The sequence below is a fragment of the Cnephaeus nilssonii genome (genome assembly GCF_951640355.1).
Source record: "Cnephaeus nilssonii genome assembly, chromosome: 8".
Lineage (NCBI taxonomy): Eukaryota > Metazoa > Chordata > Mammalia > Chiroptera > Vespertilionidae > Cnephaeus > Cnephaeus nilssonii.
In genome coordinates, this window is record NC_137079.1 from 28608859 (window position 1) to 28635665 (window position 26807).

The 26807-nt window shown below is 53.6% G+C and overlaps 1 protein-coding gene across 1 annotated transcript in view; it reads left to right on the forward strand.

Annotated features, from left to right (window-relative positions):
• The window catches only part of GAS6 (growth arrest specific 6), a 51113-nt gene that overhangs the window by 16392 nt on the left and 7914 nt on the right, over positions 1-26807 (forward strand). Inside the window, exons 5-11 of the mRNA XM_079779100.1 lie at positions 11404-11526; positions 12535-12657; positions 16559-16681; positions 17479-17600; positions 23123-23241; positions 23545-23734; positions 25884-26048. Coding sequence (XP_079635226.1) covers positions 11404-11526; positions 12535-12657; positions 16559-16681; positions 17479-17600; positions 23123-23241; positions 23545-23734; positions 25884-26048 — 965 coding nt within the window. The remainder of the gene's footprint in view (positions 1-11403; positions 11527-12534; positions 12658-16558; positions 16682-17478; positions 17601-23122; positions 23242-23544; positions 23735-25883; positions 26049-26807) is intronic.

Genomic DNA, 26807 nt, shown 5'->3' on the forward strand with positions numbered 1-26807 from the left:
CACGGGTGAGGGGCATAATTTAACCAGTGTGTATTGGTGGACTTTTAAGCTATTTCCAGTTTTTTAGTATTATAAACTAAACCAGAATGCCATCCTTCTGCCTTTGTCACCTCTCACACATCTAAGTATATCTGCAGAATAAATTCCCAGGAATGGGATTGCAGAATCAAACCTATGTTTATTTTTCCTCTTGATGAAGATCTGACCCTAATCACCCCCTCAGCAGGGGGTGAGCAGGAGCGCCCATCCCCCACATTTTCAACAGTCTAATGTATTTTTTAAAACGTTTTTATCTTTTCCAATATAAGTGGTGAAAAATGACATTTTATATTTTATTTTATTCAGTCATTTCCGTTTATATTTTTCTTACTAATGGGTGAAGCTGACCTTCGTGTGTTTAAGGACCTTGTCTTTCTTCTGTGAACAATTTGTTCACATTCTTGACCTATTTTTCTCAGTTTATAGGAGCTCTTGATTAGGTTTTTGCAAATTTGCCATTTGTACCAAAGGTAGCAAATTTTTTTACCCGGGTCCCAATGCTTCTTTTTATTCTTTTAGTTTCAGTGATCATACGGTAAAAATGATACTCTTGTTGCATGAATTTTAACCCACTCATAGAATGGTGTAACCACCTCGGCTGAGCCTGACTCTGGGCCTTCCTTGGTCTGAGTGTTTCAAAGTACAGCCCATGGTGTTGGAATGTTTACTGCACCTGTTCTACAGGTGAGGAGAACGGGGCTTCGAAGGGCACAGCCAGTCGCAACGTAGCAGGACTCTTCCTGTACTTGGTGTCAGACCTGCCATTGCAGGGATAGCCTAGAAGGCTGGCCAGACCCAGAGCTGCTCGTAGTATCTGCCTGGCAGGGGCTCAGGGGGTGGGAGGGCTGTGGTATCCAGTCACCCTCCTATCCACATGCCGGCCCCGTGCTTCACCTGACTTGCTCCCATCACAGACCCCAGCCCCAGGCCAGATGAGCAGAGGAAATGATTGATTTAATGTGGAAATGAGAGTAGTGCTGCTGTGTGACCCACGGTAGAGGCACCTGTTAACTCAGATGAACCAAAACCCATGGCCATGCATGGAGGGAGACCTGGAGCAAGCCCCTCTCCTCAGGGTCAAGCCATGACATCAGCCTCCCTGGAGTCAACCATGACCTCACTGGGGCCTGAGGCAGACGTGGGAGCAGGTCAGCTTTCTGTCATTTTGTAATGCCGGTGGTCTTAATCCAGTATCTAGAAGGGTTCAGGAATCTGGAGAAGCACTGTGTGTAAATTAAATAAGAGTCCAGAGATGAACATAATTTTGGAAGGCATTATGGGGAGCCAGAGAAGACTTAGCTAAAGGAACTAAGTTCTCCCTTGTCTCAGGACCCCTTGCTTTTTATTAACACAAATTGTCCTAAGGCAACGTAGATATACATCAAAGGCAAGGTTTAGTATACAGAATCCATTGTCAGGTTTGGAAGAATTGCCTACGGCTGTTCAGGTGTTTGGCCAGTAGGAGGCAATAACATGTAGATTAAGATGCCCTTAGCTGTCTGGCAGCAAGCAATCATTTTATGCATCCTTTTCAGGATTGGGGAAATGCCCTCAGCCATTTCCAGATAATTCAGCTCTGCTGACATGCTGGAATTGGCTTCCAGCAATTTTGGATTTTTGTTTTTAGTTAGCACTTTTCTGTCCATTTGTTAAATCAGTTTCTTATTTTGTAATAATGTACTCAAATTCATTAGGTTGTTTTAGTTTCTGGGTTTTAAATTGCCTATTTTTTTGAGGTTATAACAAAAGTTATCTAATGTTTTATGTTTTATGTTTAACTATATGATCCGCCTGGAATTTCTCCTGAGGAGGGAGGGATCTGGGTGTGTTCATATTTTCCCAGATAGCAGCTCCCTTGTCCCAACACCATTTATGTAAAATCACTGGGGTTTTGCTCAGAGAAGGGCCCCACAAATCCTGGGTCACGTTGTTCCTAGGTGAGAGATTTCATGGCATTGAAGTGACTTAAATTGTTTGAACAACAAAGGTGATTTCTTAATGGGATTGAGACTTTCTCTCCTCCTGGGTGGCGGGGAGCCTGGGAAATGAGGAAGGAGGGAGAATCTCAGAGCTGTTTCCTGAACTGAAGTTTAGAGGGGAAATCTCGTGCAGCTGCTGTTTATGCCAGATGTTTTAAATGCAGTTCCTAGCAGCTTAGGAAGCTGCCTCCATGCCTGGTCTCTCTGGCCAGCCCAGGACCCAACTGACCCTGAGCAAGCCTCTCACCCCTTCCCTCCATGTGGCCCCAGTACCTCCTCCTCGGGCACTGGACCAGGGCACTGGGCTTCTCAGGTGGCTCCTGGGCATGACAAGAGTCTCTGAAGCCTGAGGCCCTGCACAAATGCACCGGCTGTCCTTACAGGGGGACACTGTAAAGACTGCAGGGAGTTGGGGTGTCATTCAGGGAAATACGCACACCCCGCTTGTGGGCCCCGGAGATGTGCCTTCTAGGCATGAGTGCACATGGGGTCACTTCAGGCAACTTAGCACTGTTTTTATTGCCAGAGGATTGAATGGGTAGAATTTCTCCATCACTAGTGGGAATGGGGTTCTTGTGATATATTGAGAAAAGGAATTTTCTAAGACTTGCAGGGGAGAATGAGTGGTTTTTATTTGTGTGGAGTTACATCCTCAGTTTGCAAAGTCTCAGGTCCCTTAATCCAGTCCTGGAAAAGGTGTAGCTGGGACTCTAGCAGAGCCAAAAGCAAAGCCAATGTCCAGAGTTTCCATTCCATGGTGGAGCTGAGTCCGAGGTAGCATCAGGCTAATTGCCATCTATAATCCATGGTGTGGGTCCTACATGGTTGTAAGTGACATGGGTGATGTAGGGGAGCATGCCCCCTGAAACAGGAGTCCTAAGAGAGCAAGAGAGGGAATTTTCTTTGCTCTGGAGTTAAGTTTCTCAGATTTCGTGCCCTTGCAGTGATGAACATACATACAATAAACAGATCATGTATTATAGAATACATCATGCCTATTCTGACCACTGATTCATTCCCAGGTGTGACTGACAGGTAAGCATCTTCCCATGTCACCTAGAGCTTACTGGGCATACATCTATGTCTAGACCCCCTAATGATCTACAGGGAACAGACTTGGAGAATGTTAACTACAGCTTCCTGGCAAAGCTGTATAAGTGGCATGCCTATATTATCTAGTCTTCCCTTTGCTCCTTTCTTGTTAAATAATAACCAGGTTATTATAACCGTACTAGAGGCCTGATGCATGAAATTCGTGCAAGAGTAGGCCTTCCTTCCCCCAGCTGCCGGCACCGGCTTCCCTCTGGCACCCGGACCTGGGCTTCCCTCGCAGCCCTGGCTTCATCAGGAAGGTTGTCTGGAAGGACATCGGTCTAATTAGCATATTATGCTTTTATTATTATAGATCCTTTTCATCTGTTCCTTCCTAAAAATAGTCTTATCTGGTGATGATGGGCAGTTTATGCTGAGTGCTTTGGTTATCAATTATTGTTAAAATTAAAACAAATGACCTCAAAGTGTTCATCCCAGACAAGCCCCAGGCCTGGGACAGACTTTCCCACTGACAGTTCTGCCTTCCCTGCTCACAGATTCCCTCAGCATGTTGGTGTGCCTCCAGCAGGAGGGCCTGTGGTCGGTTTCTGAGGCCTGGGTTTCTCTGCTTTGCCCAGGCCGGGCTGGAGGAGATCCAGGCCTGATTCTCCTCATGAGGGAGGATCCCTTTGCCCTTTCTCTTCAGTCAGAACAGTGGGCCTCCCCATGGAAGCATGCTGTCGGGGTTATAACTTGTCATTACCTTGCAATTTGCGGGGAGTAAAAAGCACCTGAGGAAGCGGTGGGTTGGATGTCAGCAGATGTTTCACATTCCAGGCCACAGCAACAAACGAGTCCCTTCCTCCCTCTCCTTCAACACAGCCCTCTCAAGGCCAAGATAAGCCCATTATCTCCTAAACAGCTCCTTCCATTCAGAGGCCTGACGTCAGGGCACAGATCACCTGTCAACCCAGAAACCCTCTGCAGGCTTGCTGGGGGGGGGGGGGCTGGGGGGGAGAGGGAGGGAGTGTTAAGGATGGGGACTTAAGTGGATGCATTTGGACCTGCAAAGGTTTGTCTCAATTCCAAAAAGGTTTGCTGGGCACCTGCTGAGTGTCGGGCTTTCAGATGCTCATTTCTCCTTACTTTTGTCCTGGAGATAAACTTTGCTTTCTTTTCTTCTTTTTTTATTGAATTTATTGAGGTGGCATCCTTCCTATATAATAAAAGTCTAATAAGCTAAGTGTTTGGTTGTCCAGTCAGCCATTCAGCAATCAAAGCATAATATGATAATGATATGCTAAGGCCACTCAACCGCTTGCTATGATGTGCACTGACCACCAGGGGGCAGGCATTCAACCAGTCGACCAGTCGCTATGACGTGCACGTAACACCAGGGGGCAGATGCTCCGACTGGTAGGTTAGTTTGCTGCTGGGGTCCGGCCGATCGGGACTGAGCGAGAAGGGCCAGACATGCCCTGGAGCCCTTCAGTGGTCCCTCCCCAGCTGGCCAACTTCCCACATCCCTCCCTGGCCCTGATCATGCACCGGTGGGGTCCCTCGGCCTGGTCTGTGCCCTCTCGCAATCCGGGCTGAGGGACCCACCCCCTCCAACTGTATGAATTTCATGCACCGGGCCTCTAGTTGGTTAATAAAGTTATAGGTTTCAGGTGTATAATTCAATAATACATCATCTGTATATTGTATGGTATGTTCACCGCCCCAAGTCAAGTCTCCTTCCATCACTATTAATCCCCCTATACATTCTTCTACCTTATTTCGCCCCCTTTTCCTCTAGTAATCACCATACTGTTGTTTCTGTCTATGAGTTATTTTTTTTGCTTAAGCTCTTCACCTTTTTCACCCAGCTCCCCTAACCCCTCCCTTCTGATAGCTATCAGTCTGTTCTCTGTATCAATGAGTCTGGTTTACTTTGTTAATTAATTTTGTTCATTATATTCTACAAGTAAGTGAAATCATATGGTACTTGTCTTTCTCTGACTGGCTTATTTCACTTAGCATAATACTCTCCAGGTCCATCCATGCAGTCACAAAACATAAAGTTTCCTTTTTTACGGCTGAGTAGTATTCACTCATCTACTGATGGGCATTTGGGCTGCTTCCAGATCTTGGCTACTGTAAATAACACTGCAATGAACATAGGAGTGTATATTTTTTTTTTCAAATTAGTGTTTCGGGTTTCTTCAGATATATTCCCAGAAGTGGAATCACTGGGTCATAAGGCAGTTCCATTTTTAATTTTTTGAGGGAACTCCATACTGCTTTTCATAGTGGCTGCACCAATCTTCATTCCCACCAACAGTGCATGAGAGTTTCCTTTTCTCCACATCCTCTCCAGCACTTGCTGTTTGTTGATTTATTGATGATAGCCATTCAGACAGGTGTGAGGTGCTATCTCATTGTGGTTTTAATTTGCATTTCTCTGATGATTAGTGATGTTGAGCATCTTTTTATACATCTACTGTTCTTCTCTATGTCCTCTTTGGAGAAGTGTGTATTCAAGTTCTTTGCCCATTTCTTTTTTCTTTCTTATTTTTTTTCTTTGCCCATCTCTTAATTGGATTGTTTGTTTTTTTTTTTGGTGTTGAATTTTATAAGTTCTTTATAAATTTTGGATATTAACCCCATATCAGATTTATCATTGGCAAATATGTTCTCCCATTCAGTGGGTTGTCTTTTCATCTTGTTGACGATTTCCTTTGCTGTGCAAAAACTTTTTAGTTTGATGTAGTCCCATTTGTTTATTTTTTCTTTTCTTTCCCTTGCCTGAAGAGATATATCTATATATATATATATATATATATATATATATATATATATATATATAGCTATGAGAAATGTTTGAAATTTTACTGCCTATGTTTTCTTCTTTGATTTCTATGGTTTTGATTCTGACATTTACATCTTTAATCCATTTTGAGTTTATTCTTGTGCATGGTGTAAGAAGGTGGTATAGTTTTTTTGGGTTTTTTTGACATATCTGTTCAATTTTTCCAACATCATTTATTGAATAGACTACCCTTATCCCATTATATGTTCTAGCTTCCTTTGTTAAATATTAATTAACTATAAAGGCATAGGTTTATTTCTGTTCCATTTATCTACATGTCTGTTTTATGCCAATGCCATGCTGTTTTGATTTCTCTGTCCGTGTAGTATAGTTTGATATCAGGTATTGTGATTCCTCCAACTTTGTTCTTCTTTCTCAAGATTGCTGTGACTATTCTGGGTCTTTCGTGATTCCATATAAATTTTTGGAATATTTGTTCTAGATCTGTGAAATATTGGAAAGAAAGAAGTAAAGCTGTCATTTTTGCAGATGACATGATATGGTATATAGAGAACCCTAAATATTCCACCAAAAAACAACTTGGACTGAAGAAAGTTAAGAAGATATATGTAAGTGGAAGCATATACCATGCTTGGAATGTTTGTTCTAGATCTGTGAAATATACCATTGATATCTTGATAGGAATTGTGTTGAATCTATAGATTGGTTTGGGTTATATGGACTTTTTAATGATGTTAATTCTCCCTATCCATGAACATGGTATATGCTTCCACTTACATATATCTTCTTAACTTTCTTCAGTGTCTTATAATTTTCTGAGTACAGGTCTTTTACATCCTTGGTTAAATATATTCCTAGGTATTTTGTCTGTTTTGAAACAATTGTGAATGGGATTGTTTTCTTAGTTTTCTTTTCTGGTAGTTCATTATTGGTGTATAAACATGCAACTGATTTCTGGATATTTATTTTGTATTCTACTACTTTACTGAATTCATTTATCAGTTCTAGTTGTTTTTTGGTGGAATATTTAGGGTTCTCTATATACCGTATCATGTCATCTGCAAAAATGACAGCTTTACTTCTTTCTTTCCAATTTGGATGCCTTTTTTCTTCTTCTTCTCCTTCTCCTTCTCCTTCTCCTTCTCCTTCTCCTTCTCTAATTGCTATGGTTGAATAAGCATGGTGAAAGCAGACATGCCTGTCTTGTTACCAATCTTAAGGGAAGCACTTGTAGTTTTTGCCCATTGAGTATGACATTGGCTGTGGGTTTGTCATATATTGCTTTTATTATGTTGAAGTATGTTCCATCTATTCCCACTTTTTGAGAGTTTTTATCAAAAGTGGGTGCTGGGTTTTATTAAATGCTTGGTCTGCATCTATTGACATGATAATGTGCTTTTTATCCTTCATTTTGTTTATGTGGTGTATCAGTTTTATTGATTTACGGATATTGTACCAACCTTACATCCCCAGAATAAATCCCACTTGATCATGGTATAGGATCTTTTTTAACGTATTTCTGGATCTGGTTTGCAAATATTTTGTTGAGGATTTTAGCATCTATGTTCATCAGATTGGCCTATAATTTTCTTTCTTGTAGTGTCTTTATTTGGTTTTGGAAATAGGATAATTCTAGTCTTATAAAATGAGCTTGGGAGTCTTCCTTCTTAATTTTTTATAATAGTTTGAGAAGGATACATTTTAGTTCTTTGAATGTTTGGTAAAATTTACCTGTGAAGCCATCTGGTCCAGGACTTTTGTTTTGGGGGAGTCTTTTTTTTTGTGTGTTTTTTTTTTCTCTTTTTTTAATTACTGCTTCAATTTCACTAGTTGTAATCTATCTATTCAGAATCTCTGAATCTTCCTGATTCAGTTTTGGAAGATTGGATATTTCTAGGAATTTATTCATTTCTTCCAGATTGTCCAATTTGTTGGCATATAGTTCATAATATTTTCTTGCAATCCTTTGTATTTCTTTGGTGTCAGTTGTTTTGATTTTCTTTTATTTGGGCTCTCTCTCTTCTTTTCTTGTTGGGTCTGGTTAAAGGTTTGTCAATCTTGTTTATCTTTTCAAAGAAACAGTTCTTGGTTTTATTGATCTTTTGTATTGTTTTTGCTAGATTTTATTTCTGCTCTGATTGTTATTATGTCCTTCCTTCATTGCACATTTTGTGCCGGGGGCAGGGAGCTGTAATGCCTTCTACCGGTAAGCAAGTAGCAACTGGGTCCAGCGATCAGAGGAATTTGGTCATGGAGTAGTGGTCACCCACAGCTGCCTCAGACCCACCCAGGGTCAGCCCTGTGGTCCCCACATGTGCTCTGGATGCCTTTCCATGCCGCTGCACTTACTGTAACAAGAGTTATACTCTGGGGGCAGAAAGGATGGGGAGGGTGAGGTCAAGTCTAACCCCAGGACTAGAGATTTGAAGGGACAAATTTTGGCAGGAAGGGGCTCTGAGGGATTTTCTTCTGGGATGGGTGTTGTGTAGGAATCTCCTAGAAAACCCCGCCCCAGTAGAAGTTGGTGTTGGCCTCTCAGTCCTGGGGACTATGAGGGTTTTTTTTTAAGGAGAGTTTAGGCATTCTAGGCAAATTCTAGACAAAGTTAACCAGCCCTTCACGTCAAAGGTACATGTGTGTATTCTGAAATAACTTTAAACCTTTAACCAATATGTCAAGTGGAGACCCACACCACCTCCTGGACCCTTTTCTCCTGTGGGGGCCCGTCTGGGCCTTGGATCGAGTTGTGGGAGGCGTCAGGTGAACCAGCTGCTCCGCCTGGGCTCAGGTGTTGGCCAGGCCGGTATATGTCGCCTACCTCCAGTCTCTCTGACCCTCCTGCCATCAGAGCCCCTTCCTGTCAGGACGAAGTCAGGAAAGCAGATCTGTCCCTTCATCTCTCTAGTCCTGGGGCTGGACTTGACCTCACAGCCCTGTCCCTCCCGCCCCCAGAGTATAACCCTCTTTACAGCGAGTGCAGCCGCATGGCAAGGCATCCATGCAGCATGTGGGACCTCAGAGCTGACCTCGGTGGATCTGAGGCAGCTGTGGGAGACCCACTATTCCATGACCAAATTCCTGTGATCGCTGGACCCAGTTCCTGCTTGCTTACCCGTAGAAGGGGTGTGCAGCTCCCTGCCAAAAACAACTGTGCAGTGCCTCACAAATACTGGGAGACATGATCGGTCTCCACGTGCGAGTGTTTTGTGTTGGTCGTGACCATGCAAAACAAGCCCACTTTGAGGTGTGCCATGGGAAGGTCACAAGAAAAACACGATGAGAGACTTGGGTTCCAGTTTTTAGACAAGGTTATGCAGATTCCCCGAGGATCAGGGTGCACAGACCATGTGGGCAGCCGAGCACATAAAGCATAGCGACAGGGGCCCAGGCCGGGTCCCACGAGGAACGCAGAGACCACTGCCTTCCTGTGCTGGTGGCAGGGAAACAGGTCTACCAGGACTCATTGTGGTGACAAGAGCAAGCTCTGCGGTGGAAGCGCTGTCCCCAAATTTGGAGCCAGGCTGGAAACATCAGTCATTTTAAGAACGAAGTGATCAACTCTACGTGACACCTGTCCAAGGGGCCAGGCAATGGAATGAGAGGTGTCTGCAGATCTGGACGGGGTGGGGACAGAGAGGAAAAGCTGAAGGACCATTGAATCCTAGGTCCCCGGGGGGTCAGATGATCCTCTGTCCACCTGCCGCATTACCTAAGCCGGGGTATCCACTTCGTAAATTAAAAAGGTGATAATACCTGACTCACGTGCTGTCGATGGGTGTGTGGCCCTTGGAAACCACACAAGTGACATGGTGTGAATGACAGTGGGTGCTGAGAGTCAGAGAGGATGTCAGTGTAGCTGGTCTGAGCCGCGCCTGGGTGGCACGCCCCTGGTGTCACCTGCCCCGCTGCTGCCCGGTGTGCCACCTGCCTGGGCCTGGGGGTTGTGACAGGCAATCGGCCTGGATGACCGCAGTCTCTAGGGCTGCCGGGGGAGTGTACCTAGCTGCCCTTCACTAAAAACAAAACCGAGAAGCCAATTTTGCTGTCGGTTGTCAGTGCAGCTAAAATCCACTCCCCAGGGGAACTGACAAGTTTCCGGAGGGCAGTCCGGGTGCCTTCCCCGTCTGACTGAACGAGACAGCCTCCGCCTTCAGCTTGGGCTTCAGCCAGGAACCTCGTGCTGTTCAGGGCCTAGATAAGAACTGGAGGAGTGAGAAATAGGGAAACAGCAGAGAGTCAACAGGCGATGTTTAATGTCTGTAGACTCACGAGAGAAAGACCGTCAGTAGATTCTGCGAGGAGCAAAGGCGAAAGCAGCTTTAAATGAGGGAACAGAAAGGGCTTTTCAGGAACAGAGAGTCCCGCGGCGCTTTCTGTCTGAGCGGGATGGGACATGCTGCCGGAGGCCAGTGTGGACACAGCCTGCGGTGGGCTGAGTCAGGGCATACCTGCACTCGATGAGTCTCTGGAAAACCTCAGCAGGTGAGCAGCGGTGGATGCAGGGCCTGCTGCTCCCAAGACCTGCCTGTGTTCCTCCACCGGCTGCGCCTGGCCAGCTCAGGGTTGCTCCGCCTCCAGAAATGTCCCAGCCATCGTGTTGTCTGTAGGCATGAGCCTTCCTCAGGCCAGTGGAGTCCGGCCTCTCCACGGTGTCCTGATGGAGTGGCGATGGCAGAGAAAGGGACGGAAATACTTTGGTGTGGCCAGGAGCCTCGTGGGAGGATTCTTGGAGCTCTGGGTGCAAGCATAGCTTCCCCCAGGACTCTCATCTCTGCTGCTTGAAGCGTGGGAGCGTGTAATCGCCACGCGGATGGGGTAAGTGGGAGCTTCAGCTGATCTCTCATCACGTGGAGAGCCCTCGGGAGGCACTCCACGGGGACAGTCTCTTAGCCACGGGGGAAATGATGCTGGTGATTGACATGCTATTATCCCAGGCAGATGGCTTCCCAGGCGAGTGGGTCCGGCACGTCAGCCTGGGCACTGCCACCCCAGGACAAGAGCAGCCAGTGCAGCCGGGGCCTGGAGCAGTCCCTGTCCTGTGCAGGCAGATTTCTAGGGGGAAATGGGGTGGAGCTCCCACTGAGGCCAAGCCCAATGGAAAGAATGTTGGCGAAGGTTGATGGGCTCATGGTTTGAGTGGGCAGGGGGCCTGGCCTGAGAGGGTGGATGTGTCCACTGGGACGTCTGCCTGGAGGGCCCTTGGGTTGGCCAGGGCTCTGTTGACCTGCTCCCTGGGAGGTCGGAGCTCATGGGGCCAAGCTAGGCTCACTCCCTCCTCCTTTGCTCCCTGAGGGGCCAAGACCCCAACACCCTGGCCTGTTCTGCGACCCTAGTTCTGCCCAGAGGTGGGGTTCTGTGTGGCCAGCCTGGGCCAGTGGAGAAGACGCTGGTGCCCAGGACCTGCCTCAGAGTGCTCCTGCCAAAGGCCAGTGTGCCCAAGGGTCCAACAAGAGGCTGTACTGCTGCCACCATGACTGGTCCCCACTCCCCTCAGCTGGCCGGGAGCAGCTCAGGACCGTTTCCTCCTTCCTTTCATCTCAGACCTGCCTGACCAGTGCTCTCCAAACCCCTGCAGTAAGGAGGGGACCCAAGTCTGCCAAGACCTCATGGGCAACTTCTTCTGCCAGTGCAAAGCCGGCTGGGCGGGGCGGCTCTGTGACAAAGGTAAGGCCACCACAGCCGCGGGACGAGGGAGGAGGTGTGGGTATTGGGACCTCCCTGCAGGGCCCCTCCCTCTTTTCCTCTCCCTGCCCCAACCACCCTGCCCCACGTGGGGACACAGCCATGCTGGTCCGTTCTGGCTGAGACCGGAGTGGGAGGCGTGGAAGTGCCTGCAGGCTGTCCTTGGGTCCGGGCCCCTCACTGGTCAGCCTCCACTCAGCTCCCGGGCGAGGAGGGAGAAGATGGGTGGGCAGGGCATCCCCGGCCCCTCACGAGAGTCATCCCAGAGTGAGAGTGCTTAAACAGTGCTGGAGGCCCTGCTTGGCCTCTTGGGACGGGGGCACTGTCCAGCGGGAGAGGCCATCGGTCAGCTCCTGAGAGAGCTGGGGAGGAGCAGAGGGATTCCCCTCAAGAGCAGGGCTGGAGCAAAGGACGGGGCCACCGCAGGCCGTAAGACCCCCGCACGGGAGCCTAGCGGCTGCCCGCTGAGCCTCAGACCCCAGTGATTAAACGGGACGAGGGTACTTTCTTCTCCCTCGAGTCTGCAGTTGTACAGGGTCAGCAAAGAAGCTGCAATCCCCCACCCTCCCCTCAGGTGGGCCCTTCAACTGTGGGGGAGAGCCGGGCCTCACCTCAGGGCCTCCTGATGTCCCCTCCTGGGGCTGCTGAGCAGAACTGGAGGCCCTGCCCGCAGGTGGTCCGCGAGGGCTCAGCTCAGCCTGTGTGGGGCTTGGCCAGACTGCGTTTGGGCCTTGCGGCTGCCTGGCCATATCCCCCCTCGGGCACTTTGGCCTTCTGCCCTCGTCCCATCCGCACTCGGGTGGCCACAGAGCTGGCACTGGACTACTGGACTGTCACCACCCACAGCACAGGCGAGCTCCCTGTGCCCTCCGCCCGTGGCCTGGGGGTGGGCGCAGTGGAGAGAGACGTGCAGACACCGCCGCGTGCTCGAGGCAGATGTGTGTCACCTCCGGGCTCTCCCCAGTCCCTCTGTGTCCTGTGTGTACCCAGATGTCAATGAATGCAGCCAGAAGAACGGGGGGTGCAACCAAATATGCTACAACAAGCCGGGCAGCTTCCACTGCGCCTGCTACAGCGGCTACGAGCTCTCCCGGGACAGCCGGAGCTGCCGAGGTAAGGCCTGGGTCCACCCGCGGGCTCTCCCCCCCTCTCCTCCTCTGCCCGCGCCCTCCTCGCGGCTCCTCTCCTCTTCCACTTTTGCATTTGCCAAAAGTTGCTGAAGTTGGCAGTCACGTTGGCTCCTCTGCAAGAGGCTGTTGGCAGTGGCTGCCGAGGAGGGTTTCTGCAGAAGGAGCTCATGCCCGGGCATGCCGGCAGCCGAGGGAGCTGCCCAGCACCATCTCGGCAGCACCACAGACGGGATGAGTCACTGTGGCTGTGGACGAGGCCGGCCCTGCGCAGGTGGAGACCACTGCCCGGAGGGAGGGCGGCTGCTGGGCCTCCTTCCAGTGCCACGGAGCCGGCAGGCTTTTCTGTGCAGCTAAGCGCCCAGGGCATCGCAGGGGCCGTGGGCAGGGAGCCCCAGTGCCAGGGTTCCACTCCCTGCACACACCCCGCTCCCGTCCCCAGGGCCCCCTCCCGCCCAGTTGCCAGCATCCCACCCAGTTGCCAGCATTCCTCCTAGAAAGGCCCCCGCTGGCGGAGTAAAGCAGGAAGCAGCCCAGCAGCCCACTCCCCCTTCTGCTTCCAGTCTGGGGCTCCCGGAGGCCCAGCACCCTGAGCTGACCCGCGAAGGACACTGCAAACTGTGGCCCATCCCCTCTGCTCCTGTGCAGCCCGTGGTGTTGCCTGGTCAGAGCCACCACCAGCCACATAGCAGCAGCACCCCACTTTTCAGGGGGAGTCTCCTTCCTCTCTCCCCCCTTCCAATCCCAATGTGCTCGTGTCAGGCACGAGGGCCCAAAGCAGGCCTGGCACCACGGGGCGCATCTCTGAATCAGGACCAGGGCAACGCTCCCCGTTTGGAAAACAGCTTCCACTTTTGTCCACATCAGTGGCCCCCGTTCCTGCATCCATACGACAGTTCTCACCTGAGTGCACCGAGTATGCCATTGCCCTTCCCATCTGCCTCCTCGACCTGACACCAGCAGCCTCCATCAGGGCTGCCGGCCAGGCGCCAAGTCCAGCCCCGGCTCGGTCATGCACCCTGCAGGCATGTCCTTGACTCCAAGAGCAACCGAGGACGCTGCGTTGCTGGGCAGAAGCATTTTACACGGCGCCCAGGGGTCCCCCAATCCCAAAGATCCTGTCTGCAGACCAGATGCTCTTGAACTCCGGTTTGCATCTGGGGCACCTGCAGCCACGGGAGGGGTGGGGTCTGGGGCTGCCCACACTCATCGCCAGGTTCCATGGTGAGGCTCGCTGCTGGGCTCTTTAGACGCCCCAGGCAGTGACGCTGTGCACTGCAGAGGGAAGCCCTGCTGTAACCTCCTGGAAAGACCCCAAGTGACCAAACCTGTAGTTTACTTTCAACCTCCCACCAAGTCTGTGAAGCTTGAGGAGGAGACGGTGGTCTGAGAGAACCCCTGCATCCTGTGGCCTTTTCCCCCTAGAGTGTGGGCAGGACAGCAGGGTGGGGTCTGCCCCTGCCCGAGTCAGGGGGCCAAAGGGTGCTCTCCTTACGATGACTGATTAATAATCAGTGTGATGGCAGGAGCCCCACCTGGTAGCCAGGCCTCAGGGTGTGCCTGCCGATACTGGCCCTCACACAGCTCCCTTGTCTGGGCCATTTCTTTGGGGACCTTGGGACACCAGACCTAGGTACAGGGCGCTTTGGGGAATGAGGACCATGGAAGATACTGGACTTTTCATCATGCCCTCCTTGGATGTTGGGGGGGAGGGGATAAAGTGAAGGGGGAGGTCCCTGAACCCCTGTTTCAAGCACTGGGAAGCATGAGAAAAACGGGCACTGGGTTGGTGAGTTCAGGGCTCCGGACTCTCCACCATCTCTCCTTCGCTGCAAGAAGGGACTGGGCAGCCTCAGGCCGTGTGGCCGGGCAGGTGAGCTGGGCCGGCCCCTCTCCTAAGGAGAGAAGCAGATGTGGGCCCCATGGGAAGAGGGGGGTTGGCACCTGTGGGCCCCTTGGCCACAACGCACACATTGGGCTTGGGCTTGGGCTTTATGTGCTCAGTGCCAACACCATCCGCCTGCCTGCCCACGTTCAGCTTTCCTGGGTCACCACACTGTGATTAATCGTTGTTCAGTGGCATCTTCAATGGGCAAAGTGTCAGGAGGATTGAGGAGGAAGGAGGGGAGGGGGGCTAAGGTCATGGAGGCTGCAAGGATGGGGGTCGGGCGCGGCCTGGGCCCCCAGCTCCACCAGCCGCATTGAAGGAGGCTCTGCAGCAAAGCAGTTGCTCTGGGAGAAGAAAGTGAGGTGACTGGGGGTCATGATGGACACAGTGGAATTCGGGGTTCCATCTTCTAGTTCTTGTAGGGAAGAGATGGCCCAGTGCTGGGTCTGCTGGGCTGCGGCAAGGACAGACTCCTGCCAGGAGAGAGTCCCATTCCAGGCCCTTCCCTGGTGCTGCTGTGACGCTGGTCCCCAAGGGGGTTCCAGACCAGCAGCTCTGGAACGTGGGAAAATGCCGCCTCTCGGGTCCTCCCTGCCACCCGAGTCAGAAGGTTGGGGGTAGGCCATCCAGGTGGAGCAGGGGCTCTGGGGCTCTGGGGCAGCTCGGGCCTGAGGACCCCTGTGCAGGACATCCTGGAGCGGCCAGCAGGATAGTATCTGCTGTGCTCAGAGTTTGCCTGACCAGCCATGCTTGGTGCTGGGCGGCTGCTCCAGCACCTGGGACGGGGCAGCCGCAAGTGTACACGGGGTGCTCACCCAGAAGAGCCGTCTCCTCCCCACTCCAGGGAGCTCTGCCCGTGTCCCTGGTGCGGCTGGTGCCAGTCTGCATCCACCACTGCACTTGCCGAGGGGAAGCCGGGTTTCTAAGCTCCCAGATGTGGGGTTGGCCAGCCTGGCTCCTGAAATGAAATACAGATTCCGAAGCAACACCACAGATCAATACTGACACAGGAGAACCTGGCTGTTTTACACACTTTCTCTTGGGGAACACGTGCTGTTGGTGTTGGCTCATTCTTACATCTGTGAGCCAGGTCTTACAGCAAGCATGTCAAATGCCCGGGCCGCGGGCTGTGGGCCACACGCCTCATTTATCTGGCCCGTGTTAGCCTTTGAGTTTGACATGCTTGTCTTACATTGTCCATGTTTGAAAGCCTGTGTTTGTTGGTAAACTATCCTTTGTAAAGAACTTATGAATAGTTGGGAAGCTTTGTAATACAGGGCTTTATGTTGCCATAGGAGGAATCACGTTATTTGAAATAATCACATTTTCTAGACCCAACACTTTCTAGATATTCCTTCTGTTGCTGAAGGGAATGGGTTTTTAACAGCAGGGTTTTTGGTTGCCAACGTGGCAGAGCGGATGGAAATATCAGGACGGAGCCTTGGTGATGTATCATTACTGGGGTTTGATTTCCAAAGGACAGAGCCCAGTGTGAGGAGCGTGGAGGCCGTCCCTGGTGGTGGAGATGAGTCCAGGGTGCCCAGAGGGAAGCAGGGGGCTCCAGGGGCGCAGGACAGGGCTGTAGCTCAAAAGGCCCCCAGGGGGTACTGTTTTACCTTCCTGTGCTGCAATTACTTGAATTAAACAACAATTCTGTGCACACCTCTGGCCTAGCAGTGCTCTCTCCAGTGTCGGAAATTGACCTTCTCGACCGGGACCTTGATCAGAAAGTCCCTCCATCCTCAGTCCCCGCTCCTGGGCCTAGAGCTGAAAAGTCCAGTGGATGGAAGGAAGGGGACAGGCGGGAAGGGGGGCAGGGGGAAGAGGAAGAGGGCAGGGTCAGGACCAGAGGAACCTGGGACCAGGATGCTCTCAGGGGCCTGTTGTCAGCCTGCCAGCAGGGCGGCAGTACATTCCTGGCTCACCACCGGCGGCCTAGGCCGGCTGCATCCTCCCTGTCAATCTGGACACAGCTGTGGTCCTCTGGGTTGTTTTGCAGACATAGATGAATGCGCAGATGCGGATGCCTGCGGGGAGGCGCGCTGCAGGAACCTGCCCGGCTCCTACTCCTGCCTGTGCGACGAGGGCTACGCATTCAGTTCCCAGGAGAAGGCCTGCCGAGGTACCTATCCCAGCCGCTGCAGGCACCGCACACATACATACACACACATGCATGCACTGCACGTATGTAAACATGTACACTGTGTGTACATGCATTCGTGTGCACATGCTCATCACACATGTGTGCGCCACACACATATGCACACACACACGGGCTTCTTGATGCAGCTGGGCACCTTCTCCAACATGCCACAGGCACAGAGGTAGATACACAAGGACATGCCTGTGCTCCTGCGGCTCCCTGGGGCTGCTCTCCAGCCTCCACTCAACCAGCTGTATTTGGGGTCAGGCCTGTGAGCTCTCACTTCCCCTGCTGAGCCCGGCCATGTCCTCGGGGAGCTCAGAGAGATGTTCTCTCTCCCCAGCTTCTTGCCTGGTGCCCTGGCAGTTGCCCAAAACTTGAGGGAGATGATAGGGTGGTCCCGGCCCCTGCACCCTCCTCTGTCTCCCAGATCCACTCTCGAGCCCCCCAAACTCCAGGGACTGCTGTCCATGCACAAACCCGCCCCAGAACCTTCAGGCCAAGCGTCGTACAGACGAGATTGTTTGCTGACCTGGGAGTGTGTGGCAGGCTTCACTCGTCCTAGCATCCTCCCTCACCTTGTACAGTAACTGCTCCCCTAGGAAAGAGCAGGCCGGACGCTGGGGCTGCGGGGAGGCCAGGGTAGGACCTCTGGAAGTGGGGGCTTGGAGGTGAGTGCCTCCCAAGTCACAGTGAACACGCCATGGATGTGATCAGAGAGCAAGCATGTGCGATTGCACCCAGTGAGGTGGGGACGTTTCCCTTGTGGCCAACAGATGTGGACGAGTGTACGGAGGGGCGCTGTGAGCAGGCCTGCGTCAACTCCCCGGGGACCTACACCTGCCACTGCAACGGACGCGGGGGCCTCAAGCTGTCCCGGGACATGAACACCTGCGAGGTAGCACCCACCTGTAGCCGGGACGCTTGGCCTTGCCCTCAATAGACTGGGCTGTCCAAGCAGGCTCTTTTTTATTTTGTCCTTTAGAAGCTGGTGGATAGGGCTCCTGGGAGAAATGCTTTTGCTGAAAGGCCTGGTGTGCTTGGGGCTACGTGGAGAGATGTGGGGTAGAAGACGTGCTGACCCCACCCCAGGGGTTTGGTTGTATCTATGAGATCGCTACAGCAGCTCTCTACACCACCACGGACCAGGTGGTGTGGATCTGCAGTGTGCATCGTTGGCACGGAAATGATGTATCCTTGCCCCGCAGGTCCCTTACGTGTGCCTTCTGAGCCTCCTGACTCTGAGGTCCCTCACGTGTGCCCTCTGAGCCTCCTGACTCTGAGGTCCCTCAGGTGTGCCCTCTGAGCCTTCTGACTCTGAGGTCCCTCAGGTGTGCCCTCTGAGCCTCCTGACTCTGAGGTTCCTCAAGTGTGCCCTCTGAGCCTCCTGACTCTGAGGTCCCTCAGGTGTGCCCTCTGAGCCTCCTGACTCTCAGGTTCCTCAGGTGTGCCCTCTGAGCCTCCTGACTCTGAGGTCCCTCAGGTGTGCCCTCTGAGCCTCCTGACTCTGAGGTCCCTCAGGTGTGCCCTCTGAGCCTCCTGATTCTGAGGTCCCTCAGGTGTGCCCTCTGAGCCTCCTGACTCTGAGGTTCCTCAAGTGTGCCCTCTGAGCCTCCTGACTCTGAGGTCCCTCAGGTGTGCCCTCTGAGCCTCCTGACTCTCAGGTTCCTCAGGTGTGCCCTCTGAGCCTCCTGACTCTGAGGTCCCTCAGGTGTGCCCTCCATGCCTCCTGACTCTGAGGTCCCTCAGGTGTGCCCTCTGAGCCTCCTGACTCTGAGGTTCCTCAGGTGTGCCCTCTGAGCCTCCTGACTCTGAGGTTCCTCAGGTGTGCCCTCTGAGCCTTCTGACTCTGAGGTTCCTCAGGTGTGCCCTCTGAGCCTCCTGACTCTCAGGTTCCTCGGGTGTGCCCTCTGAGCCTCCTGACTCTGAGGTCCCTTACGTGTGCCCTCTGAGCCTCCTGACTCTGAGGTCCCTCAGGTGTGCCCTCTGAGCCTCCTGACTCTGGGTTCCTCAGGTGTGCCCTCTGAGCCTCCTGACTCTGAGGTCCCTCAGGTGTGCCCTCTGAGCCTCCTGACTCTCAGGTCCCTCAGGTGTGCCCTCTGAGCCTCCTGACTCTGGGGTCCCTCAGGTGTGCCCTCTGAGCCTCCTGATTCTGGGGTCCCTCAGGTGTGCCCTCTGAGCCTCCTGACTCTGAGGTCCCTCAGGTGTGCCCTCTGAGCCTCCTGACTCTCAGGTCCCTCAGGTGTGCCCTCTGAGCCTCCTGACTCTGAGGTCCCTCAGGTGTGCCCTCTGAGCCTCCTGACTCTGAGGTTCCTCAGGTGTGCCCTCTGAGCCTCCTGACTCTGAGGTCCCTCAGGTGTGCCCTCTGAGCCTCCTGACTCTGGGTCCCTCAGGTGTGCCCTCCATGCCTCCTGACTCTGAGGTCCCTCAGGTGTGCCCTCTGAGCCTCCTGACTCTGGGGTTCCTCAGGTGTGCCCTCCATGCCTCCTGACTCTGGGGTCCCTCAGGTGTGCCCTCTGAGCCTCCTGACTCTGAGGTCCCTCAGGTGTGCCCTCTGAGCCTCCTGACTCTCAGGTCCCTCAGGTGTGCCCTCTGAGCCTCCTGACTCTGAGGTCCCTCAGGTGTGCCCTCTGAGCCTCCTGACTCTGAGGTTCCTCAGGTGTGCCCTCTGAGCCTTCTGACTCTGAGGTTCCTCAGGTGTGCCCTCTGAGCCTCCTGACTCTCAGGTTCCTCGGGTGTGCCCTCTGAGCCTCCTGACTCTGAGGTCCCTTACGTGTGCCCTCTGAGCCTCCTGACTCTGAGGTCCCTCAGGTGTGCCCTCTGAGCCTCCTGACTCTGGGTTCCTCAGGTGTGCCCTCTGAGCCTCCTGACTCTGAGGTCCCTTACGTGTGCCCTCTGAGCCTCCTGACTCTGAGGTCCCTCAGGTGTGCCCTCTGAGCCTCCTGACTCTCAGGTCCCTCAGGTGTGCCCTCTGAGCCTCCTGACTCTGGGGTCCCTCAGGTGTGCCCTCTGAGCCTCCTGATTCTGGGGTCCCTCAGGTGTGCCCTCTGAGCCTCCTGACTCTGAGGTCCCTCAGGTGTGCCCTCTGAGCCTCCTGACTCTGAGGTCCCTCAGGTGTGCCCACTGAGCCTCCTGACTCTGAGGTCCCTCAGGTGTGCCCTCTGAGCCTCCTGACTCTCAGGTCCCTCAGGTGTGCCCTCTGAGCCTCCTGACTCTGAGGTCCCTCAGGTGTGCCCTCTGAGCCTCCTGACTCTGAGGTTCCTCAGGTGTGCCCTCTGAGCCTCCTGACTCTGAGGTCCCTCAGGTGTGCCCTCTGAGCCTCCTGACTCTGGGTCCCTCAGGTGTGCCCTCCATGCCTCCTGACTCTGAGGTCCCTCAGGTGTGCCCTCTGAGCCTCCTGACTCTGGGGTTCCTCAGGTGTGCCCTCCATGCCTCCTGACTCTGGGGTCCCTCAGGTGTGCCCTCTGAGCCTCCTGACTCTGAGGTCCCTCAGGTGTGCCCTCTGAGCCTCCTGACTCTCAGGTCCCTCAGGTGTGCCCTCTGAGCCTCCTGACTCTGAGGTCCCTCAGGTGTGCCCTCTGAGCCTCCTGACTCTGAGGTTCCTCAGGTGTGCCCTCTGAGCCTCCTGACTCTGAGGTCCCTCAGGTGTGCCCTCTGAGCCTCCTGACTCTGAGGTCCCTCAGGTGTGCCCTCTGAGCCTCCTGACTCTGGGGTTCCTCAGGTGTGCCCTCCATGCCTCCTGACTCTGGCGTCCCTCAGGTGTGCCCTCTGAGCCTCCTGACTCTGAGGTCCCTCAGGTGTGCCCTCTGAGCCTCCTGACTCTGAGGTCCCTCAGGTGTGCCCTCTGAGCCTCCTGACTCTGAGGTCCCTCAGGTGTGCCCTCTGAGCCTCCTGACTCTGAGGTCCCTCAGGTGTGCCCTCTGAGCCTCCTGACTCTGAGGTTCCTCAGGTGTGCCCTCTGAGCCTCCTGACTCTCAGGTCCCTCAGGTGTGCCCTCTGAGCCCCTTGACTCTGAGGTTCCTCAGGTGTGCCCTCTGAGCCTCCTGACTCTGGGTCCCTCAGGTGTGCCCTCTGAGCCTCCTGACTCTGAGGTCCCTCAGGTGTGCCCTCTGAGCCTCCTGACTCTGAGGTTCCTCAGGTGTGCCCTCTGAGCCTCCTGACTCTCAGGTTCCTCGGGTGTGCCCTCTGAGCCTCCTGACTCTGAGGTCCCTCAGGTGTGCCCTCTGAGCCTCCTGACTCTGAGGTGCCTCAGGTGTGCCCTCTGAGCCTCCTGACTCTGGGTCCCTCAGGTGTGCCCTCTGAGCCTCCTGACTCTCAGGTTCCTCGGGTGTGCCCTCTGAGCCTCCTGACTCTGAGGTCCCTCAGGTGTGCCCTCTGAGCCTCCTGACTCTGAGGTGCCTCAGGTGTGCCCTCTGAGCCTCCTGACTCTGGGGTTCCTCAGGTGTGCCCTCTGAGCCTCCTGACTCTGGGGTTCCTCAGGTGTGCCCTCTGAGCCTCCTGACTCTGGGGTTCCTCAGGTGTGCCCTCTGAGCCTCCTGATTCTGGGGTTCCTCAGGTGTGCCCTCTGAGCCTCTTGACTCTGGGGTTCCTCAGGTGTGCCCTCTGAGCCTCCTGATTCTGGGGTTCCTCAGGTGTGCCCTCTGAGCCTCCTGATTCTGGGGTTCCTCAGGTGTGCCCTCTGAGCCTCCTGATTCTGGGGTCCCTCAGGTGTGCCCTCTGAGCCTCCTGACTCTGAGGTTCCTCAGGTGTGCCCTCTGAGCCTCCTGATTCTGGGGTCCCTCAGGTGTGCCCTCTGAGCCTCCTGACTCTGAGGTTCCTCAGGTGTGCCCTCTGAGCCTCCTGACTCTGAGGTCCCTCAGGTGTGCCCTCTGAGCCTCCTGACTCTCAGGTCCCTCGGGTGTGCCCTCTGAGCCTCCTGACTCTCAGGTCCCTCGGGTGTGCCCTCTGAGCCTCCTGACTCTCAGGTTCCTCGGGTGTGCCCTCTGAGCCTCCTGACTCTCAGGTCCCTCGGGTGTGCCCTCTGAGCCTCCTGACTCTCAGGTCCCTCGGGTGTGCCCTCTGAGCCTCCTGACTCTCAGGTCCCTCGGGTGTGCCCTCTGAGCCTCCTGACTCTCAGGTTCCTCGGGTGTGCCCTCTGAGCCTCCTGACTCTCAGGTCCCTCGGGTGTGCCCTCTGAGCCTCCTGACTCTCAGGTCCCTCGGGTGTGCCCTCTGAGCCTCCTGACTCTCAGGTCCCTCGGGTGTGCCCTCTGAGCCTCCTGACACTGAGTGTCATACCTCCTGACACTCAGGTGTGCCCTCTGAGCCTCCTGACTCTGGGTTCCTCAGGTGTGCCCTCTGAGCCTCCTGACTCTGGCTGGCCCCTGACCACCCCCTTGGGGCTCACACCGCTGTGTCCCTCTGGCAGGGAGAAGCTGCACTGTAGAGCAGCCTCCAGTAACCAGAGGAACAACGGGAATAACAAAGCACACCTGACCCATGTAACCTGGTCAAGACGAGCTTCAAGGAAGTCTCCAAATACTGCTCAACTGACTTTTATTTTTTTATTTCAACCATATCATTATCTATGAAGAATTCTTCAAAAAAATGAAATGCATGCCCTGACAAGTAACACAAAACCTAGAAAATGGTCTGACTAATCAACGAAAGCATACAAATGCTTTCCAGCGATCAGAACACTAACGTTTTAACTACTGCCCCTAGGACATTGGGAAACCAACGTTAGTGGATGGCAACTATCCAGAAATACCAGCCTCCAAGCCTCCATATTTTATTGATCTTACAGTATTTTATAGTTGCTTTTTATTATTCCCTATACTTTGTGTAGGTTTGAAATATTTCATAATTTTAAAAAAATAAGAGGGAAAAGAACATTGGCAGGGAAGGTTGCTGTGGCATAGCAGGGAGAAGTGCTCTAGGGCCATGGTCGGCAAACTGCGGCTCGCGAGCCACATGCGGCTCTTTGGCCCCTTGAGTGTGGCTCTTCCACAAAATACCACGGCCTGGGCGAATCTGTTTTGAAGAAGTGGCATTAGAAGAAGTTTAAGTTTAAAAAATTTGGCTCTCAAAAGAAATTTCAATCGTCGTACTGTTGATATTTGGCTCTGTTGACTAATGAGTTTGCCGACCACTGCTCTAGGGGATCCCCCTGGGAGTGCAGGAGCCCGAGGCTTCTGGGGAGACCGGGTCCAGCCTCACCTGGGAGCCCCACACAGTAGGTGGGCTCTCACGGAATCTTGAGGGGTTTTAGCAGGAATCGAGCCCTGACGCCAAGCACTACCTGTGTGTGTGCCAGGGCCCTCGCTGGGTGGGGTGAGTGGCAGGACACAGCGGGCTGGGCCTGCGTCTGGCGGGCCCTTCAGAGCCAGAAGAGGGGCTGAACCAGGGCATGCCCCTGCCTGATGCGCTCCCGTTCCCACAGGACATTCTGCCCTGTGTGCCTTTCAACGTGGCCAAAAGCGTGAAGTCCTTGTACCTGGGCCGCATGTTCAGCGGGACACCAGTGATCAGACTGCGCTTCAAAAGGCTGCAGCCCACGAGGTGAGAAGGTGGCTTACCCAACAGGCCCCTGGGAAATGGCCGTCTGATGGCTCCGCTCCCCATGTTCCCAGGGTGACACCCAGAATGGTCCTGGCTGCCCTGGCTGTCAGCTCAGATTTCGTGCTGGGCTCTGGGTCAGCGCCAGCAGGACACGTCCCGTAGGCGCTCTGCCCCGGGTGCCTGTGGGGGCTTGGCAGGGGTTGCCACGGGACGCTGGCCTGCTTTCCTGTTTCTCTTGCTGGGCCCAGTCTGAGCTCTCACCGGCCTGCGTCTAACCACTTTGTGTCTCGGTGCCGCGCTCAGATTGGTGGCCGAGTTCGACTTCAGGACCTTTGACCCCGAAGGCATCCTCTTCTTTGCTGGAGGTCATCAAGGCAGCAACTGGATCGTCCTGGGCCTGCGGGCCGGGCGGCTGGAGCTGCAGCTCCGCTACCACGGCGTCGGCCGCGTCACCAGCAGCGGGCCCATCATCAACCACGGCATGTGGCAGACGGTGAGTGTGGCCCCACGACCCCTCCTGGGCCAGCCTGGGTCCCCTGGGATGAGGCCCCGGCAGTTACTCATTCACTCACACGCTCAACTCATTCACTCACACGCTCAACAGTTGGTGGGTACTGCACCTGGCAGGACAGGCCCTCTGTCCCCCCAAAACTTGCAGTCTGATGGGGCATTATCTCATCATGTAATCAGAGCGTGGCTCCCACCTCGAGAGCCATGACTCTCAGCAGGGGAAATTCCACCAGGGGACATGTGTCTGTATCTGGAGACACAGTTTGTGGGTAGGGGCCCCTGGCACTGGGTCAAGGCCAGGGAAGTGGCTAGATACCCTGCAGCACACAGAATGCCCCACTGCAGCGAACCCTCCAGTTCAGACTGTTCATAGTGCTACAGCTGAGAAACCCTGGTCAGGGTCCAGGCACCTGCTCCGTCTCCACGTGGCCTGTCCAGGCTCCAGGAACTCACCTGTCCGCGTAAAGCAGGCTCAGATGGACACACTGACTCCGTCCCAGGCTCTGGCTTCTGGTGTCTGCCTTATTCCTGCTGAAATCACCCTCGGGTGCCTCGTTATGGAGAACATCCTGCTGAGACCTGACCTGGAGGCAGCTGTTCCGCCAGATGTTGGCTTTGGAGCACTCTGCCTTGTCCTGCCCCCCATGCCTGGAGCAAAGCAGCCTGGGAAGCCACAGGCTCCCTCCAACAGTTCAGAGGCTCCATAATTGGAAGTGGGCCTTTAAAAGTAAACACTTGAACGAGAAATGAGGAAAACGTTCTCTTTTCCTTTAGAAGTGGAGATAAAATGGAAAAGGTCGCCCAGCCTCTGTGAATGAAAACACTTAGATGTTTGCTAATATTTCCGTCCTGTCAAGTACTGCTTAGTTCCTTCTCTCCTAACCTCTTAAAGTGAAAGTATCTCCAAAGCAGCAACGCTGCAGATAAAACAATAAATCTGGAAGGAAGCCGCCTTCAGCACGGGTTGAAGCAGGTGTTCCCTCCATGGTTGTGGGCGTGAGGGGTCCTGGGTGGCTGGGGACGGTGCCCAGGTGAGGAAGTGGGGGCAGCATGGCCAGTCGGTCGACTGAGGTACCATCCACCCTAAGAAGGAGCTGGTCCTTGAGGAGCAGGGTCAGCTCAGGGACGATTTCTTTCCAATCTGTCCACCGTTTCTAACCAGTCCCTGCCCCCACGGCACCCCACACACAGACACCACGCTCTTTTGACCAAACTCAGACCCAAGTACCTAAATGTTTTTCCACATTAGCCAAAGAGGAAACTGTTCAATTTCTGGAAGATTAGGAAGATGCACAGTATATAGAGGGATAGGTTTTAAAATACTTTCTACACAGAAAGTAGAAAAGAATGAAGAGTCTTAGAATGAACTCATGTGTTCATTTAGCATCGAGTGGATGCCAGGTTCTGAGATGAGTGTTGGAGATTTAGAAATAAAATGTGTTTTCCTGCCTTCAGTGGTGCACAGCTGAAGATAAGAAGGACCAAAATGGGGGCGCAGTGATGTCAGGGCTGGACTTAGTGGGGTGGTGACATCAGGTCTGACCCACTGGGGTGATGACATCAGAGCTGACCCAGTGGGGTGGTGACACCAGGTCTGACCCACTGGGGTGATGACATCAGAGCTGACCCAGTGGGGTGGTGACATCAGGGCTGGCCCAGTGGGGTGGTGACATCAGGGATGGCCCAGTGACATCAGGTCTGACCCACTGGGGTGATGACATCAGAGCTGACCCAGTGGGGTGGTGACATCAGGGCTGGCCCAGTGGGGTGTGATGTCAGCCACAGTTCCCACTCCCTGGCTGAGGTTTAGGGAAGTGCTCTGAGACAGTGGATGAGAAAAATGACTCCAAATGGGCTCCCTTGTAGGGAGAGGATGGGCGGGGAGTAGGGAATGGTATTAGCACTATCTTCCCTCCGGAGGGGAGGGGAGGGACGTCCTGTCCTGCCCACGGCCTCCAGGCACCGACCACATGGAGGCTGTATGGGCACACGGAGGCAGGGAGGAGGTGTGGGTGACGAGCATGTCATCCTGAGGTGGGGTGTCTTGTGGTCCTGGGTGGTGATGAGTGTGGTCCCCTGAGGCTGGTGCCCCTCAGATGGCACACTCCCACTCTCATAGCTGGTTTTTCCAGGTCTCCATTGAGGAGCTGGAGCAGAGTCTGGTCATTAAGGTGAACAAGGATGCCGTGATGAAGATCGTGGTGGCCGGGAATCTGTTTCAGCAGGTCAGGGGCCTGTACCACCTCAACCTCACCGTGGGAGGCATTCCCTTCAAGGAGAAAGACCTCGTCCAGCCTGTAAGTGCGTCACTTGCCCCTGGGGTCGGGGTCGGGGCCTGGGTCTGGGGTCGGGCTAAAGACAAGGGTTAGCTGTGAGCCGCCCTGTGCTTCGGGTTAACTAGGTTGGGCGAAGGTCCCAGAGAAAGGTCAAGTTTTCCCGGAAGTGAACAAGCAGCAGGTGCAACTGATACACATCTATCTCACCATCACTTCCTATGAGACTCACGTGAGCTTTCATCTGAATTGATAACAAAAAAGTCAGTTTTGCAGTGGAGATAAAAACACAATGAAATTATTCCTTAACAAAAAGAGCAATTGGCTTTTTTGGACAATTCCTAAGAACATTTGGGTTGTTGACCCTGCCAGGATTTCCGTAGGGGAAAAGGCCTAACGGGGCGGTCAGTACTGGTCACGTTTAGCGTCCTGCCCTTCCCCTCCCACCACGTGCCTTCGCCCCTCATCTGTGCTTCTCCCTCTCCCAGCATGCTGATGTCCGGGGCCAGAATCTTTGGCACTGTGACAATGGTTTCCACACCAGATATGAGTCATGAGTTGATGTTCTGCATAGTGGGTGGTATTAGCACTATCTTCCCTCCAGAGGGGGGAGGGGAGGGACGTCCTGTCCTGCCCACGGCCTCCAGGACCCGCCCTGTTCCAGGGCTTCCATCCCACAGTTACCAGTTGCATCCCTTATGCCTCCTCATTCTACAGATCCAAGCTGAAGTGCCCTGATTTGCTCAAAACCATCTAGAAAGTGGGCGGCCGGGCTGGAATCAG